The sequence below is a fragment of the Epinephelus moara genome, chromosome 12 (assembly GCF_006386435.1).
Source record: "Epinephelus moara isolate mb chromosome 12, YSFRI_EMoa_1.0, whole genome shotgun sequence".
Taxonomy (NCBI): Eukaryota; Metazoa; Chordata; class Actinopteri; order Perciformes; family Serranidae; genus Epinephelus; species Epinephelus moara.
Genome location: NC_065517.1, coordinates 704,928 through 723,784, shown reverse-complemented (window position 1 = coordinate 723,784; position 18,857 = coordinate 704,928). Strand labels below are relative to the sequence as shown.

At 42.9% G+C, this 18,857-nt stretch overlaps 1 protein-coding gene across 1 annotated transcript in view; it reads right to left on the bottom strand.

The window, feature by feature from the left end:
- Positions 1-18,857, bottom strand: part of tnfrsf21 (tumor necrosis factor receptor superfamily, member 21) — a 278,261-nt gene that overhangs the window by 178,178 nt on the left and 81,226 nt on the right. The window contains exon 2 of the mRNA XM_050058857.1: positions 14,527-15,235. Coding sequence (XP_049914814.1) covers positions 14,527-15,235 — 709 coding nt within the window. The remainder of the gene's footprint in view (positions 1-14,526; positions 15,236-18,857) is intronic.

The window sequence follows — 18,857 nt, the reverse complement described above, 5'->3', positions numbered from 1 at the left end:
AAGCTGACTAGTGACAAATTAAGTGACCACCAGTAAAAAAGAAATATGTTGTATTGTTAATCTTTCCTATTCATGTTGCTCAGAATGTCACACTCCACAACTCCTCCATCACCATTGTACTGCTGCGATACGAGTTAACCTGCCAGTAGAGCTGAGTTAGCGAGATGCAGTAACAGGACATTAGTGTTAGCAAAGGAGAGAGAGAGAGAGAGAAGGAGAGAAGGTGCTCAGTGTACTATAGGAGGTGTATTATAGGAGGTCCCCCGGCAGACTAGGCCTATGTCAGCCTAACTAGGGGCTGGTCCAAGGCAAGCCTGAGCTAGCCCTAACTATGAGCTTTATCAAAAAGGAAAGTCTTAGGTTTAGTCTTAAATGTGGAGACGGTGCCTGCCTCCCGGACCGAAACAGGAAGATGATTCAACAGAAGAGGAGCCTGATTGCTGAAGGCTCTGGCTCCTGATCTACTTTTGGAGACTTTAGGGACCACGAGTAACCCTGCATTCTCAGAGCGCAGTGTTCTAGTGGGATAAAGTGGCATTATGAGCTCTCTAAGATATGACGGAACCTGACCATTTAAAGCTTTGTAAGTTAGGAATAGGATTTTAAATTAAATTCTGGATTTTACAAGGAGCCAGTGCAGAGAAGCTAAAACAGGAGGAATGTGATCTCGTTTCTTAGTTCCTGTCAGTACACGTGCCGCTTCTCCAACTTTTTCCATCTTTGTATGGTGTCTAATCTAAAATCCTCTCTGGTCTAATGGATAATTGAAATGCATCAATGTCTCAGTAAAAAACGAGCACTTTTCTTAGCCCCTTCCCAGGTAAAAAAAAAACAGCGGCAAGCTAAAAACACCTACGTTTGAAAGATATAGATAGATATTGTTTATTGTCCTTTCGGAAATTTTTCTTGTGTCTTCTCTTCTTCTTGTTTGTGGCTTCAAAAGGGAAACACTGCAACAGGTTGCTAAAACACAGCTGGTTTTGTTGTTGTATGTGGTCCTGAACAGTGGTCTGCAGCTTGACAGGTTCTCACCTACTGTGTTGCCAACTTGGCAGCTTTCTCACTAGATTCAGAGACTTTTCTGACCCTCTTAGCAACTTTATTTCTAAAACGCTGACTAGTGACAAATTAAGACTTAGACTCAGACTTTATTGTCCCCTTGAGGAAATTCTTTACCACAGCACCATCTCCATTCCACCATGTCCACCACAGAACAGAACAAGACATACATTTGGAAACACACATTAGAAAACAGTGTCAACACTTAACAGAGTCCACACTCTGGCCTGTTCAGCGAGGCCTTTTGAAATATGTTGTATTGTTAATCATTCCTATTCATGTTGCTCAGAATAGCACTCTCCACAACTCCTCCATCATCAGCATGAAGTTTCTTCCCCTCTCTCCTCTGTGCAGTAGGTGTGGGGTGTGGGGCAGGAGGAAAGGAAATGCCTCTCACCGTGGGAGTTCAGTTGTAGTCAGTTTAGGTAGTTACATGGACACTTTTGTTCTCAGTGGTGCACTAGTAGCCTATAAGCGGCATAGCTCTTATGCCATTCAGATCTTTTTTTTGAGTATTGTTTTTATTAAATCAAATTCAGTGCTTTTAGTGATTATGTTAATACACACTGATGTCACCAATTGTCCAGGGTTTCCCACACATTCATTTAATTGTGTTGTGGGGTGTATTGCCACAGAATGGCATCTCAGTAATACTCACCTTCATTGCCATATGCTGTTTTGCACTGCTTCGTACTACACCTTCTTCATAAAGATGATTTTTATGGTTGCTTAATGTTGTTTTATTTTTACTAATTACATTCGAATGATTGATTGATTAAATGAATGAAAGATCTGTATTGTCATGAAGTCTATACTCAAGAACAATTTAAAAATTATCTACCTTCAGTCATGATCAAAATTTTACCAATAAAAAGTGTGACAGCTGTCATACAGCCCTGTGATAAAACTGTTTAGCCCTTGTATATGTTGCTGCTTAACAAAGACCTCTGCTCTAAAAATGACATCTGCTCTGGCTGTTCATTAAAGGTTATTTCATAAGTGGTTCATGTGTTAATGAACTTGCAAGCAGAAACATCAGCATACAGTTGTTTATTTTTATTATTTACATTCATGACATTACAATCATTTTTTTAGAATACAGCAACTCAATAGCCATTTATCAAAGGCAGGACAGCAGCGTTGTCTATGGAAAAACACATAGGCTATGCCCAGGTATCGAATCAAATGTATTTTAAGACACTTTTGCTAATTCACCTTTTTGTCTATTTGCCTCATCATTCTTCATGGACATGGCGATGTATATAGTACTATTTAAGCTCCTTCCTGCTCACTTTTGAGGACTTTGGAGTGTTTTCCTCTTCATTGCGAAAGCTCAATAAAACCATGGAGGCCGCCATCTTCCTTTCCTGTTTACTAGAAGCAGGTACCGTATTGGTGTAGCACGATCACATGACCGCCGTGCCACCACTCGCGAAAACACGAATGGAGTGTGGAGTAGGGCTGTAGTCAACCAAAGAAAATCTTGGTTGACTAAAGTCGCACATAATCTTCAACTCGATAATCGATTAGTCGTGGAAAAAAAAACATCTGCACGTTATTTTTACTTCTGCAGTGGTGTGTCTGTGTCATTCTGCAGTTACACCTCCAAAACACTAGTCGGCGGTGGAGGACTGTGTTAAGTGCTGTAAAGTTTAGTTCAAATCAAACTTTATTTATAGCCTATAGTTGATTCAAAACACACATTAAATATGGCTTCAAATTTTCCTCTTCTCATATAAAACCAGGGACAGCAGCAACATGTAACAAAGGTAACGGTACATAATTTGGCGCCATTACAACTCACAAGATTCACCGATAAAACAACTGTTTTATAGCCTACTAAACACGTTTTCCAAGCAAATACAACATGCTAACGTTATTAGCGCCAGCCCAGAGAGTTCCTCTGCTCATATGAAGCCAGGATAAATCCCTGAAGGATAAATCACACACACGACTTAAAATGCTATTTTAGTGGAGGCTTTACTGTCTTATTTGTGAAATACAAGCTTCGTTTCCACTGAGGGAAATGGTTTCAGCTTACAGAAATAGACAGGAGGTCTGCGTCACCGGCATGCTGAGCATGAGGGTGGGTGAGTTCAACTTTCTGTTAACAACGGGGGTGTTTTGAAAACACCCCCATTTTCACATGTAACTTAGCCTGTCGTCCTGCTGCAGGAAATAATGGATTAATCCTGGAAAGCTATTGATGTAGCACTTTTCTCTTTATGAAAGTAACACGGCAATTATTCGACCAATGAGAATTTGGTCAGATGAGAACATAGCGACCAAATAATCGACTAGTCGACCAGGAGACTACAGCCCTACTGTGGAGTGGGATGAAACGATAACAGGGTTCACCTTACGGCCTAAAAAGGACAGTTTATATGTTGACAGAGTTATACGTTGTAACTTTTTCTCTATGAACTTGGGCTGTAGACGCCATATAGGAATACTAAGTCAATGGATGAACCTTTCGTCAAGAAACAGTTAAAGCGCTGTCAATTTTACATTTCTTGATATGTGCGGATTAAACAATGACATACAGCACGTTTTTTAGTCAGCTTTAGAGACAACCCAGTCGCCAGGAGAAAATGTTGGCATTGCACGATTCTGCAATCCATGAATACCTTACATTTACTCATTTCATGTATCATAACAAGGTGTCTTAAGTAATGTGGTATATGAGCTCACTTGGCACCTATCATCTTGACACCTAGGGGAGCAGTGTTAACTACTCTGTTCAAATGAAGGCAGCTAGCATTAGGTCTAGAAGTCGCTAAAAATCATCAAATGACGTCAGTGTTTCCCACATGTGAGTTTCCAAATGTGTGTCTTGCTCTGTTCTGTGGTGGACATTGGGGAATGGAGAAGAAATGGAGAAAAGAATTTCCTCAAGGGGACAATAAAGTCTAAGTCTAAGTCTAAGTCTAAGGCCTCTAGTTTCCCGGCACGGCGCAGGGTGGCACAGGGTGGCACAGGGTGGCGAACCATGCGCAGAGCTAGTTTCAAGCAGCACAACCCGAGGCGCGCTCAGTTTGGTAGTTTGGCAGACCGAGATGCGCTGAGATGGGTGTGGCGGCGCAGCAGGGGGAGGTGTCGACAGATCCAGCTTGGCGCAGTGACAGTTTCGTGCCAAATGGCTTCGCCGAAGGTGTGCTAAAAGCTCGCCAGCTGAAACCAGGTCTACTGTCAACACAGGCGGAGCGCAGCCGGTGTAGCGGAAGTTTGGCTGACCGGCGGAGAGTGCACACACGTCACCAAAACCTCACAGGCAGGTTTCCAGAATGTCAGGCACATTAACAATGCAATAAATACCCACAAAAAACACTATTCAATGCAACTATCTGCAATCAGCACATAAATGTATCTCTATATCGTCTGTCCCATCACATCTGATGTCAGATCAAAGGGGATTGGCACCGTTTGGCACGTTTGGCATGCGTAATGGAAACCTAACCTGATTTGATTAACACAGCTGCAAACTAATGAGTTCACATCCCTCTCAGCCAACCACAAACAGCCACAGCATCAGATAGGGAGTATATATTCAGTATACGTCATCTTAGAAAAGTCAAAAGAAAAGAAACAGAGTGAGACTGCGAGAGAGAAAGCACTGGGCAACGGTTCTCAGTGTATCTGGGCAATATTGATTTACAGTTGTGGTGACCTCCTCCCAGGCTACCTTTGCATCATCAGCCCGTGGAGGTCTGCTCGCAGTTCCGTATATTCGGACACTGCGAGCTTGGACCTGTTTCCTCCTGAGAGAAGTTTGGCCGTCTGACGCTGCTGCTCTCTTCTGCCATGGCGAATTGAGTAAACTCTGATTACGCCTTCACGCAGCGCATTTAAGGGCAAGCAGAGGGGCTTATTTGATTGGTGTGATGTGAATCGGCTGTGTAAAACCCACTCCACGCCTTCTCTCCTCCCTCTTTCTGACTTGCGCAGGTAGGAGGGACGGAGGTGGGAAAGAGGAGTAGCTGCGCCAGCACGCACGGTGTGCCAAACTTGCGCTTCGCCTGGTCTGCGAAACCAGAGGCCTAAGTCTTAATTTGTCACTAGTCAGCTTTTTAGAAATAAAGTTGCTAAGAGGGTCTGAAAAGTCTCTGAATCTAGTGAGAAAGTTGCCAAGTTGGCAATACTGTAGGTGAGACACCTGTCAAGCTGCAGACCACTGTTCAGGACCACATACAACAAAACCAGCTGTGTTTTAGCAACCTGTTGCCGTGTTTCCTGCAGCTTTTGAAGCCACAAACATAGGTGTTTTAAGGTAGCTTGCCGCTGTTTATTCACCTGGGAAGGGGCTAAGGAAAGTGCTCGGTTTTTTTTACTGAGACACTGGATGCATCTGAATTATCTATTAGACTAGAGAGGATTTTAGGTTAGACACCATACAAAGATGGAAAAAGTTGCAGAAGCGGCACGTGTACTGACAGTAACTAAGATATGGACCTGCATTTGTATAGCGCCTTTCTAGTCATCTAGTGACCACTCAAAGCGCTTCTTACACTATGAGTCACGTTCACCCATTCACACACTGGTGGCCGAGGCTACCATACAAGGTGCCACCTGCCACTACTCAGTTTTAACACACTCACACACCGATGGAACAGCCATCGGGACCAATTTGGGTTTCAGTATCTTGCTCAAGGATACTTCGACATGCAGCCTGGAGGAGCCCGGGATCGAACCGCTGACCGACCCGCTCTACCTCTGAGCCACAGCCGCCCTAAGAAATAAGATCACATTCCTCCTGTTTTAGCTTCTCTGCACTGGCTCCCTGTTAAATCCAGAACTGAATTTAAAATCCTACTCCTAACTTACATAGCTTTAAATGGTCTGGCTCCGTCATATCTCATATCATCTATATCATATATCTATATCTATCTATATCTATCTATATCATAGTGCCATATTATCCCACTAGAACACTGCGCTCTGAGAATGCAGGGTTACTCGTGGTCCCTAAAGTCTCCAAAAGTAGATCAGGAGCCAGAGCCTTCAGCTATCAGGCTCCTCTTCTGCGGAATCATCTTCCTGTTTCGGTCCGGGAGGCAGACTTTCCTTTTTGATAAAGCTTATAGTTAGGGCTGGCACAGGCTTGCCTTGGACCAGCCCCCTAGGCTGATTTAGGCCTAATCTGCTGGGGGACCTCCTATAATACACCTCCTATAATACACTGAGCACCTTCTCTCCTTGTCTCTCTCTCTCCTTTGCTAACACTCATGTCCTGTTACTGCATCTCGCTAACTCGATGGTGTGATGTGTGTGGTCCTGCCTGATGCCTCCTACTGCTGCTGTTATCATTATTCATACTTCTACTATTACTATAAGCATATGATATCATATATATGTATATATGTATAAAACATATTATACCACAATAGCCGTAATTATTATTATAATATTATTACTTAAATTAATGTTGTTGTAAGCTACTGTCACTATTGCCTGTCCTGCATCTCTCTCTGTCTCTGTCTCTCTTTATGTATCATTTTGTATATGGATTACTGTTAATTTATTATGTTGATCTGTTCTGTACGACATCTATTGCAGGTCTGTCCGTCCTGGAAGAGGGATCCCTCCTCAGTAGCTCTTCCTGAGGTTTCTACCATTTTTTTCCCCCATTAAAGGGTTTTTTTGGGGGAGTTTTTTCTTATCCACAGTGAGGGTCCAAAGGACAGAGTGATGTTGTATGATGTAAAGCCCTGTGAGGCAAATTGTGATTTGTGATATTGGGCTTTATAAATACAATTGGAAGTGAATTAATAAGATGGCTAACTTTACACAAGCAAGCAAAAAAAGAAAAAACTGCCAATTCAACTTTAATGAATTGTTCTTTTTCATCTGAATCAACAATGATTCGTATTGAATCCCTTGCCTTGCCTGTTAAGAAATTTCTTTATGGGGGGCGCCACTGAGCAATGGAATAGTAAGACACACCTCCAGTTAGCTTGTCGATAATTTAATCAAAATTTCACAAAAATGCTAAATTACTTAACGCTACCTGCCTCCTGAAGAATTTAAAGACAGCAGCGCCTGAAGCAGGCCCAGAAGCCTCGAACGTGCCAGACTCCAACACCATGGAAGCTGATGGCAAAAGTGCGGGTGAACCCTCGAACAGAGCGGGGCTCGCGGCAATCTCCACCTTATGCACGGAGGTGAACTTGATAAAATCATCTGTTTGTGATGTCATAGAAAGCCGTATTACATAAGTATCTGCAGCTATTAGGGGAGAGATCTCATCCCTAAGTCAAAGCATCCAGAAATCTGTTTTAGAACTGAAAAATGACACAGCCGTACATGACGTCGCTCTGAAAGAATTGGAGAAATGTGCTACATGCCACTCAGATAGCCTCTCAGCACTTCACGCTAAAGTGGAATGTCTGACAACAGAGGTGAAACAACTGGATGAAAAATGTGAGGACCTCAAGGCTCATTCCTGAGGGAACAATATTAGGGTAATGGGGATACCGGAGGGAAAAGAAGGACCAAGGGCTCAAGACTTTATTTCCCGACTCCTTGCCGAAGCCCTATCTTTGGAGGAGAAACTTCTGATAGACCAAGCGCCCAGAGTCCCAGAGTATTTGTATTATTATTTAGACGCTTCCTGAAGTATATTTGTGCTATACCCATTTGGTATTGGCTAGATATGTTTTTTATTGCTGTTTTTTTGTTGTTTATATTTTTTTCTGCTTTAACAGGTTTAAGAGGGAAGGGAGGGACCCAGCCGTCTTATTATCTTAATGTTACCACTTAAAGGTCAATTAGTCAAAATGTGTCCTTATTCTGTAACTTTTTTGGATGTCAGTACAAAATAATTTGAATACAGAGAACAGGAGGAGATGTTTAACCCTCGCCAGCTGGAATGTATGTGGCTTGAACAATCCAGTAAAGAGAGGGATGGTGTTTGCCCATCTTAAGTCATTATCACCAGATATAATATCTCTACAGGAAACTCATTTGAAAAATTATGCTCACACCAGTCCTAAGTGTTAATGGATCGGAAATATATACCACTCTTTTTGCCGCAAAAGCTAGAGGTACAGCAGTTATGATAAGGAAAGGCATTCACAAAGCCACAGTATCTGAAAAAATAGGTCAATTTTTGATTGTAAGTGGGTAAATTTATTCTACACCTCTTACCCTACTGAACATATATGTGGACAATTCATCATTCTTCAAGAAAGTGATGTCTCTTACCAGATCCTAAACAAACCTTGTCATTGGAGGGGATTTCAACTGTGTGTTAGATCCTTATTTGGATAGATCTTCCACACGCAGAACTGATAAAAGCGGATGTTTCCTTGATACATTTATCAATGATTATTATTATGTTTGACATCTGAAGAATTGCAGATCCGAATGGTAGGGAATACTCTTTTTACTCAGCAACTCATAACTCATATAGCTAGACAGATTATTTTCTCATTGACGCAAAATTGATGCATTATGCTGCAGATGCAAAATATCATAATATTGTGATTTCAGATCATAGTCCTCTCATTTGCACTGTCAACATTTAGAATGTGGAGAAACCACAAATGAATTGGAGGTTAAACCCTCTGCTACTCACTGGAAAAATATTCTCTGATTATCTAAAAACCCAGATATCCCTCTGCTTTGACACTTACGACAATTTGGAGACCACTCCTGCTACACTTTTGGGAGGTATTTAAAGTTTTTTCAGAGGCGATGTCATTTCATATGAATTATCGAGAAAGAAGAGAAATAAGGGGAAATTACTTGAAATAGATCATCAAATAAAACTACTAGACAGAGAAAATGCCCAAACACCTTCCAATGAATTACATAAAAAATATCATCTTTGAAATATGAATACAACAATGTACTCTCAGCAAAAGTTAGCGAGGCATTCTTATATACCCAACAGAAATATTTCGAATTCAGCTCAGAAAACAGGAAAATGACCATGCAATACATACAATTAAATCTGACAAAGGTGAGATCTTAACGATGACTGATTTCTCCGATTTTATAAAAAGCTGTACACACCCAAAAATGTATACAAGACTACACTGTCATGAGAGGTTTCCTTGATCAGTGCAACCTCTCACAACTAGATGAGGCAGCGTCAGCTCAGCTGAACTCCAAGAAATACAAAAAGCCATCACCTCACTTAAGAGCAATAAAGCCCCTGGCCCTGATGGCCTTCCTGGTGAGCTTTATAAAACATTTAATGAAATCCTCTCCATACTTAAATAGGGTGTTTACTCAAGCTCACACCGATGGTGCCCTTCCTCCTACCCTAACAGAGGCCATTATCACAGTGATTTATAAAAAGGGTAAGGACCCAGAAGAAGTGGGCTCCTTTCGTCCTATTTCTCTGTTACGTTTCTGAGTCCCCTTTTAGGTAAATTAGTGCATTCAGACCAGTCAGGTTTTATACCAAATAAAACTTGGTATAAAACCTTTTAACCTTTTAACCTCAGACGACTATTCAACATCATATGCCCTACTGACAGATTGAGAAAAGAACTGCCTGTTTTGTCATTTGATGCAAAAAAGGCATTTGTCCAAGTCGAATTGCCCTCTCTGTTTGACATTTTAAAAAGGTTCAAATTTGGAGAAAAATTCATTTCAGTGGTCAAGCTTCTCTACAACAACCCCTGTGCACAAATCCTTAAATCAAACTCTGTGCTCCTCCTTCAATTTACACAGAGGAGCAAGACAAGGATGCCCTTTATCATCCTTGATTTTTGCCCTAGCAATTGAGCCTCTTGCTGAGAGTATCCGCTCAGATCCCTTAATTCATGGTTACAATACTGAAAATTCTATAAATAAAATATCATTATATGCTGATAATGTTCACTTATACTTCACTGAGCTACAAGGTACGATTCCAAACCTACTTGGAAAAAATCAACTCATTTGGAACCTTTTCTGGATATAGGATAAATTGTAGTAAAAGTGAGTTGATGCCCATACATGTACAATATGTCTCCTGTTTACAAAATCTTCCTTTTAAAATATCTCCAGAGAAATTTTCATATTTCTAGGAATTCAGATAACAAAATAGCAGAAATCTTTATTCAAGGCAAACAGTCCTCCTCTGCTTTCTAAATTACAGTCAAAAATACAGTTCTGTAAGGCCCTTTCAATATCATTATTTGGCAGAATTAACACCATTAAAATGGCCTTTCTGCCTCAATTACTGTACTTATTTCAGAATATACCTGTGTTTCTCGCTAAATCCTTCTTCAAACATTTAGACTCAATTGTGGTCCCTTTTTTATGGAACTACAAAACACACAGAAACACCTTTGCAAATATAAAAAGGAGGGGGGTCTGGCACTTCCAAATTGTCTATCATATTATTGGGCCTCAAATATGAGGATCATGACATTGGCTAGATGACACAGCAATTTCACCAAGCTGGCTTAAAATGGAACAAGAAGCTTGTAAACCTTACTCTATAGGTGGCATTCTTCTGTCATCTTACAGTGTTGAAAAATCTCTTGGATCTCTTCTTGGAAACCCGACCTTTGCACCAGTTAATCTAGATAATGCTTTTACAATCTGGAAAAAGGCAGGAATCCACACTAAAGGAGACTTGTACATTGAGCGCACCTTTGCTTCTTTTGCTCAAATACAGAGTAAAGATAAACTACCAGGAAGTCACTTCTTCAGATACTTGCAAATAAGAGACTATGTTAGGAAAGACCTACAAAATTTTGAGACTTTTAGAGGCTCCAGTCTTGACAGATGCCTTCAATCCACATTAGACTCTGGAAAATTAATATCTTATATGTATGACACCTTACAATCGGTTAGCCCGGTTGATCATAATGTAGTAAAAACTTAGAGGATGAGATTTCGGACACCTTGTGGAAGAAGAGCCGAGAGCACATCCATCACTGTTCTAACAATGCACGGCACTGTTCAATTCAATTTAAAATTCTACACCATCTTCATTCAAGGAGAAATTACACAGAATATACCCCAAAATTCCTCCTACTTGTGATAGATACCTTTTAACAAATGATACTCTACTCCATTTTCAAACTAATATCTAGAATACTTCAAATCCAGCTAAAACCTGAACCCCTCATTATTATTCTAGGAACGTCTGATGATGTCAGGAAATTAAGGAACATGCAGCAATGTTTCCTATCCTGTAGTCTCATTATTGCAAAGAAACTGTTCCTTATGCACCGGAAAAAGAAAGAAGTCCCCACAGCAAAGATGTGGCTTAGCGACCTTACAAACACACTTCATAAGATACACTCTTATGGACAAACTTACATATTTTGATAAGGTTTGGGCACCTCTCACTCAGTATCTGATCTCTGTCACCTAAAATCAACATTATGATGGAAGGGTAGGGCTGGTGGGATGGGGGTTGTCCCTGTTTATATATATATACATATACATATATATATATATATATATATATATATACATATATATAATTTTTCATTGTGTTTTTTATTTTTATCTTATGGTACAGTATGTGTATATGTTTGCATTTATATGCTGTGCATATGTATGTATAGGTCAGGGGTCGCGTTAACCCGATATTCTCGGTCATTGACCGTTTTTTAACAACAATGACCGGAAAATCTGAAGGCCGTCAGTCATTTTGACCGGTTGCAATTACCACCCCTGCCCACTTGGCGGCGGAGTGCACAGTCAGTGGTTTAAATGGCTGCCGTTTTCACACTGCAGAGAAAAGGTCATTCATCTGTTGCTCTGATGTAGTGTTGTTGACATAACGCCCTGGACACACCAGATGCGGAACCGAGGCACGGCGCCCAGCAGCGGAGGCAGTTTTCAGTCAACGCCCATGTTAACCTATCTGACTGTCCACACAGGCCGCTGAGCAGAGCGGAGCGCCCGCGGAGGCAGCGCTTCAGTTCGGCGTCTGGTCTATTTTTCACGGGAGCCGGGAGCGCTTCTGTCAAGCTGGATCGAGCAGATCGTACCAAACAGGAAGTCGGACACAGAAAAGACGAGAGAATCCGGCCAATTTTCAAAATAAAAATACAGCACAGTGTTTATAATTTAAAATAACACAACAGTGCATAACCGAACACATTTTTCAATACCATAATCACTTCATTATAATTTTAATTTTGTGTCACCGAGCCTACAGACATAACTACATAATGCCCTGGACACACCAGACGCGTTAGTGCCGTCCGGTGTGTCCAGGACGAAGCCTAATGGCACGGGTGTGTGGATGTCTGTTCATCTTTTCGTTCATGTCCTTATTAATGCACACTTTATAACTTGCTTGTTGGATTTATTAAAAACGAACGAATGAAAACTAAATGTCTTTGAATATCTTTATTATCATTTAAAAAACGAAAATTAAAATGACCGGTAAAAATAGATTATGACCGGATTTTTATGACCCTGTCGGTCAAAATGACCAGCGACAAAAAAGTCTAGCGCAACGTCTGTTATAGGTATATATGTTTTCTTATTACTGTTCAATACATGTTCAGGAAAAATTGAAAAGGAGCATATTACATGACAACTGCATATATGTGTATTTGGATAAGATAAGATAAACTTTATTATCCCAAGCGGGAAATTTGTTGAGGCACATGGTACGACATAGCTGCATAGCAGATACAACCATCACATACAAAGAAGACACAGGAGACGACGACAACGAGGAGTCCGGGATGTGCTTGATTCTCTGTATTGATGGCAAAATCTTCTGTTTACCCGGAGCTCGTCCATTTTACAGCGCAACGACCTTACATTGCTTAATATAATGGAGGGCAGCTGTGGTCTGTTTGCGCGTCTGCAGAGCTGCTGTCTGATGCCCCCTCTCCTGCCCCTCTTTCTCCGCTGTGATTTCGCAGCTGGCTTCGCTCTTACATACTCTGGCAGATGGTCCTGGGATGCTTTGCTTTTGTCCCACAAGAGCAAGCAGCGCCTCCCTAGAGTACACAAGGTGACATTCCACCTGCGGAGATGAAGGGGATACGATCATCCCCGAAAGTTCACCCAACACCAGAAGAAGGATCAGCAGGGTCAGGAGCGCCGTCATGGCTGCATCGTTACCCACCTTAAAGCTGTCGCTGCGATGTCCAGCTGCTGGGCTACTGCCCTCGGCACCCACCCGCTGGATGCTGTATTCTCCTCGAACGCCCCACCTCCACTGCTGCAGACCAGGAGTTTCGTTAGGTCGTCAGTTAGCTTTGTTAGTCGTGCAGTCTTCGTTAGTCGTGCAGTCATTGTGGTGACAAGCTGCCCAGCTGTTCGGTTGAAGATCCAGCGGCTAGGCTACGGCCATCGGCGCCTACCCGCTGGATGTCACTGCTCCACCCGTGGCGGTACTCCTCCACCACCGTGGTCAGGGGCTGCCTTCTCCCCATGGAGTCCAGCTGCTAGGCTGTGGCCGTCTGTGCCTACCCACTGGATGTCAGTGTTCCTCCCGTGGTAACACCTCCACCACTGTGGTCAGGGGCTGCCTTCCCACGTGGAGTCCAGCTGCTAGGCTGTGGCCGTCGGCGCCTACCCACTGGATGTCCTGCTCCTCCTGTGGCGGCACACCACCACCCCCGCGTAAAGGGGCTACCTTCTCCAGCTGACTGGCCAACTGCTCGGCTCAGGCCTCTCTGTTGCTGCCCCTTAGGCACTGGTCTTCTTCACCACACCAGTGCACTGCCGCCGTGTAGCAATCGGGCAGCTACTGAATGCTAACTGGCATTCGTTATCTCTGGCGTCCACGTTGTCTCCCGGCATGGTGTAGGGGCATACAATCATCTAAACCGACTAAACTTAGACACGATTACAATTATACAGACTGCTTGTAACAACAGAAAATAATGTAGAAACATAAATAAATGCAAAAAGTGCAATATGCAGCCGCAGCACTATACATCAACACATTGCACATTGCTCTATTTATTTCTTTACATGCTCTAATAAAATACATTTGAAACAGGAAATTTCTTTATTAGTTTAGGGAACTCTACACACCCAAATATAAACCTAATAAATACCAATAAATATCCCGAGAAAAGTACATTCAAACCGAACAGTCAAACTCCTTTAACAGTTCTGGGAGGATAACAACCTGAGGGAAACGTGTAGAAAGGTGTTTTGTTGTAGTGTTCGAATGCATTTATTTACTATTAACTCTTAACTAGAAATCTATTAACAGCAACCCGTCATTTCACCAGTACAGCTTTAATATGTATTCTGGGTTATGGGGTTAGATGTGTAATTTCACTTATGTTTATAGTTTTTTGTAATTTTACTACAATATTATTCAGGACATTCATTGGTGAAGTTATTGCATTATCTGGTTTTCTTACATTTTTAATCACTGAAAGAGATGTTTTCCTACAATACTACACTTGCAGGAAATTACTTTATTATTGGGTGATACAAGCCATATGAAACAAATATTGACAGTAATTAACATACTGAATGAATGCCAAAATTGATGACAAAAAAAATTAGCAAAGAATAAACAGTGTCTCTCACCTTTATGTGCAGGTCTAGTCTGTGATGTTGATGGCGAGCATGAAGAAGTCATGGGTTCCTGTACAAGCACATCATGTGCAGGCCCTGTGGTTGTTGTGGAGACAGAAAAAGATGAAGACAGGGCTGTGGAAGGTGGTCCACAGACATTATCCGTCTCTTTAGTCCCTGGTATGAGCAACACCAGCCCCTGCGCTTGGCAGTCTGTGTGGATTCGGCACTTCACCGCTCTGGACTCCCTGTCTGAGAAAGTCCCCTTGGTGCACGGCTTACAGAGCACATCCTCTGTTTCACCGCCCCGCTTTTTCACCCTGGTCCCTGGAGGGCACAGTGAGTGCGGCTTACACTCTGTAACACCATCCCCAGACAAAAAGCTGTTGGGGGGACATGTGCAGACTCGGTCCTGGATGGACGTGCAGGTTGCCTTCTCGATGAAGCCTGCAGGACACAGAGCCCGACAGGGATGGCATTTAATCATGCCATTCTCACCCCGTGTGAAGGTATCTTCAGGGCAGCGGCTGCACTCCCTCACAGCTGTTGGAGAGCAGTGTACGGAGACGTAGGTGCCTGCCGGGCACTTGTCACAGACCAGCTGGGTGCCTGAGTTGGGGTCGGTGTGTTGATAGTGGCGGGGGGAGAGGAGAGACTGGTCACCTGGGCTGGTTGTGGTCAAATCCCGAGCTGAGATGTCAACCACCACTGTGCATAAGAGCTGAGAGGAGAAGAAAATGTGGACGTTAAAGAGAAATCTAAAAAATACAGTAGACAAGATTAACAACACTGAGCCCCATGTTCACCACAAAAAACTTAAACTTGGACTAACTGATTCTTTAAGCTACCCAGGGACAGCGAACAACATTGACATACATGCCCGGAGTGGCTAATCGGGAGGACCAGGACAATTCCCGGTGGGCCGGTCTTTAATAGAGGGAGGACTGTATCTAAAAGTACAGCTGTCAAGATGCCCCCCGCCACAGGCCTTTGCCACATTGGTCTCAGAAAAACCCAGGGAAAACCCTGAGAGATAGTGTTATTAGAGAATGCAACACTTTTTATTTTATTTTTTATTTTTTCAAATGTATTATTTAATATTTTTATTTATTCTTTTGTTTCATTTTTAAGGTTTGGATATCTGTGAATGCTTATTTGAACAGTGTTGTGTATTAGTCACCTAAGTTTGTCCCTTAAGGGATACGGTCACGCCCTCTTGTGTTACGTTGCATCGTTGTAATAACAGTCCTGACTGAAGCTGGAAGCAATACAAGCTACGAGCGACACTCCCTGTTCTCATGTGTTTTATTAGTTGTAGACCCTAAAAGTATAGTGAGTATACAACAAAACTGGCGACGAGGTAATGCGCTCTCATGCTGTGTTTGTTATTTTTCAGTAGAGAGCCGAAAACGTCGGAGTTTAACGAGTTTCGCGCGTGTGTACAGCGGTGCACGGTCACGTTTGTGCTCCGCTGCTAACTGCCTGCAGGTGAACAGGACGCTGACACAGAGGACAGCGCTGCTGCCGGGGAGGATTCTCCACGGTGGAAAGGAGAGTAAACGGGACCAGAAAGAGGGAAGAATTGCATTCAGGACCGGAAGAAAGAAAAGAGGGACAATAAGTCAAACGAAATAAAATAAAAGTAAATGAAGGAAGATATCTGATAAACAGTGAAAACAAGCAAGAGGACAAAGAGGACTTAAAGGAATATTGCATGAAAATGGCTGCACCAGTTGGAAATATTGGACCATTTGAGGAAAATACTGAACAATGGAGTTCATTCACTGAGAGATTTGAATATTTTGCACTTGCTAACAAGATTAAAGGGTATGTCATAGTGCCAACTTTTTTGAGTGTTATGGGAGGAAAAACATTCAACCTACTGTGCAGTTTAGTGGAACCTCACAAGCCAGGTGAAAAGTCTTATGAAGAAATAGTGAAAATTTTAGGAAATCACTACTCCCCAAAGCCACTGATCATCGCAGAGAGGTTCAGATTTCATAAGAGGAACCAGGAAGGGGGTGAATCGGTTGCACAATTTGTAGCACTACTGAAACGCTTGTCTGAGCATTGCGAATTTGGACAATCCCTAAATGACACCATACGTGACAGACTGGTGTGTGGTCTACGCAATGAAGCTATTCAGAAACGACTTCTTACTGAGTCTAACTTGACTCTGGAAAAGGCCATAGAGATAAGTATATCGATGGAGATGGCCAGCCGGGAAGCACAGCAGCTAAGTGCATCGACCCAAGTGCATAAGTTGTCCCTTGAGCCCAGGAAGAAGGCAACAGTTAGCAAGCTCTGCTACCGCTGTGGGAAAATAGGGCATCAAGCTTCAGATTGTTGGTGTAAGGATTTGGACTGCAGAAACTGTGGTAAGAAGGGCCACATTGAACGTGCATGTAAAAGTGAAAAGACCCAGACAAACAAACAGCACACCGAGACAAGGAAAAGTGGTTTCTCTAAAAACAAGAAGAAACACGTGATGATGGATACTGGGTCACACCTCTGTTAGAGGGCCATGCAGTACGGATGCAATTGGATACAGGTAAACGTGTGTCAATGGTATCAGAAGCTGTGTACAGGACAAAATTGCAGCACCTCACTCTTCGAAAGACAAAGTTGAAGTTAAGGGCCTACACTGGTGAACCTGTCCCGGTGTTAGGAAAAGTGGGTGTAAGAGTGGAACACAACCAACAGAAAGAGATTCTTCCACTGTACATCATTCCAGGAAACTATCCAGCTCTGCTAGGTTGCCGTTGGCTGCAAAAGGTCAGACTGAACTGGCAGGAAGTGTTCTTCGTTAATGATGGAAATATAAGCCCCCTGCAGGAGATCTTAAAGAAGCACTCCAAAGTTTTTGACGGAGAACTTGGCAGCATGAAGGACATAACAGTGAAGTTGACAGTCAAACCAGGAAGCACACCAAAGTGTCTAAAGGCTAGACCTGTCCCGTATGCCATCAAACCTAAGGTAGAGGCAGAGTTGGACAGATTAATGAAGAGTGGAGTACTGGAACCTGTAAGCACCAGTGAATGGGCTACACCAATCGTCCCAGTCATGAAAAAGGATGGGGCCCTAAGGATCTGTGGTGACTTTAAAGTGACTGTGAACCCTGTTTTGACAGCGGAACAGTACCCATTACCCCTCACTGATGACCTCTTTTCAGGTTTGGCTGGAGAACAGAAGTTTAGTAAGATAGACTTATGTCAGGCATATCTACAGATGCATGTAGATCCAGAGTCCCAGGAACTGTTGACCATAGTGACACACAAAGATCTATACAGGTACACAAGGCTCCCTTTTGGGATAACCTCTGCTCCAGCACGTTTCCAAAGAGCAATGGACCAGAGTCTGAGTGGGCTTCCAGGGGTCCAGGGGTTACTTGGATGACTTACTCATCACAGGACCCGATGAGTAGTCACACTTGAAGAACCTGGATGCAACACTACAAAGGCTGGAGGAATATGGTCTGAGAGTCAGGAAGGACAAGTGCAAGTTTTTCCAACCATCTGTCGAGTACCTAGGGCATGTCATTGACAGCACTGGACTCCACAAAGCACCATCAAAGGTGAAGGCTATTGTTGAGGCTCCATCCCCAGAGAATGTAAGCCAGTTGAGATCATTCCTGGGCTTGCTGACATACTATGCACGGTTTGTCCCTAACCTCGCAAACAGGCTGAAGCCACTGCATGAGCTTCTTAATAAAACCAAGACATGGAAATGGACAGACAAATGTGAGATGGCTTTCAAAGAAGTGAAGACTGCCCTCTCCCAGTCTGAGGCCCTCACTCACTTCGACCCAGCATTACCGCTTCAGCTGGCATGTGATGCCTCGCCTTATGGGGTTGGCGCAGTGGTGTCGCACGTCATGCCATCAGGGGAAGAGAGGCCAATCGCCTTTGCATCATGAACATTGAGCAAAGCGGAAAGCAATTATGCACAGATTGAGCATGAAGCCTTGTCAATAGTGTTCGGAGTTAAGAAATTCCATCAGTACCTCTTCGGCAGGAAATTCACACTATTGACTGACCATCAGCCTCTCACCTCCATCTTCGGTCCACATACTGGTATTCCATCACTTGCAGCCAGTCGCATGCAGAGATGGGCGTTGATATTGTCCGCCCACCAGTATGAAATCAAGTACAGGAAGTCGGAGCATGCGCCACGGTGTATGCAGCCTGTTCCAGTCGCTCCTGCTTACTTTAACTTTGTTTTCAACTTTTTTCCTCTCTTCTTTATCTTACTTGTTCTGTTTTTACTTTAGTTATTTATTAAGCTACGTCCTCTCTAATCATGCTTGTGTGGAGAGTTTTTGTTGTTTCGCTTGTGGTGGAATC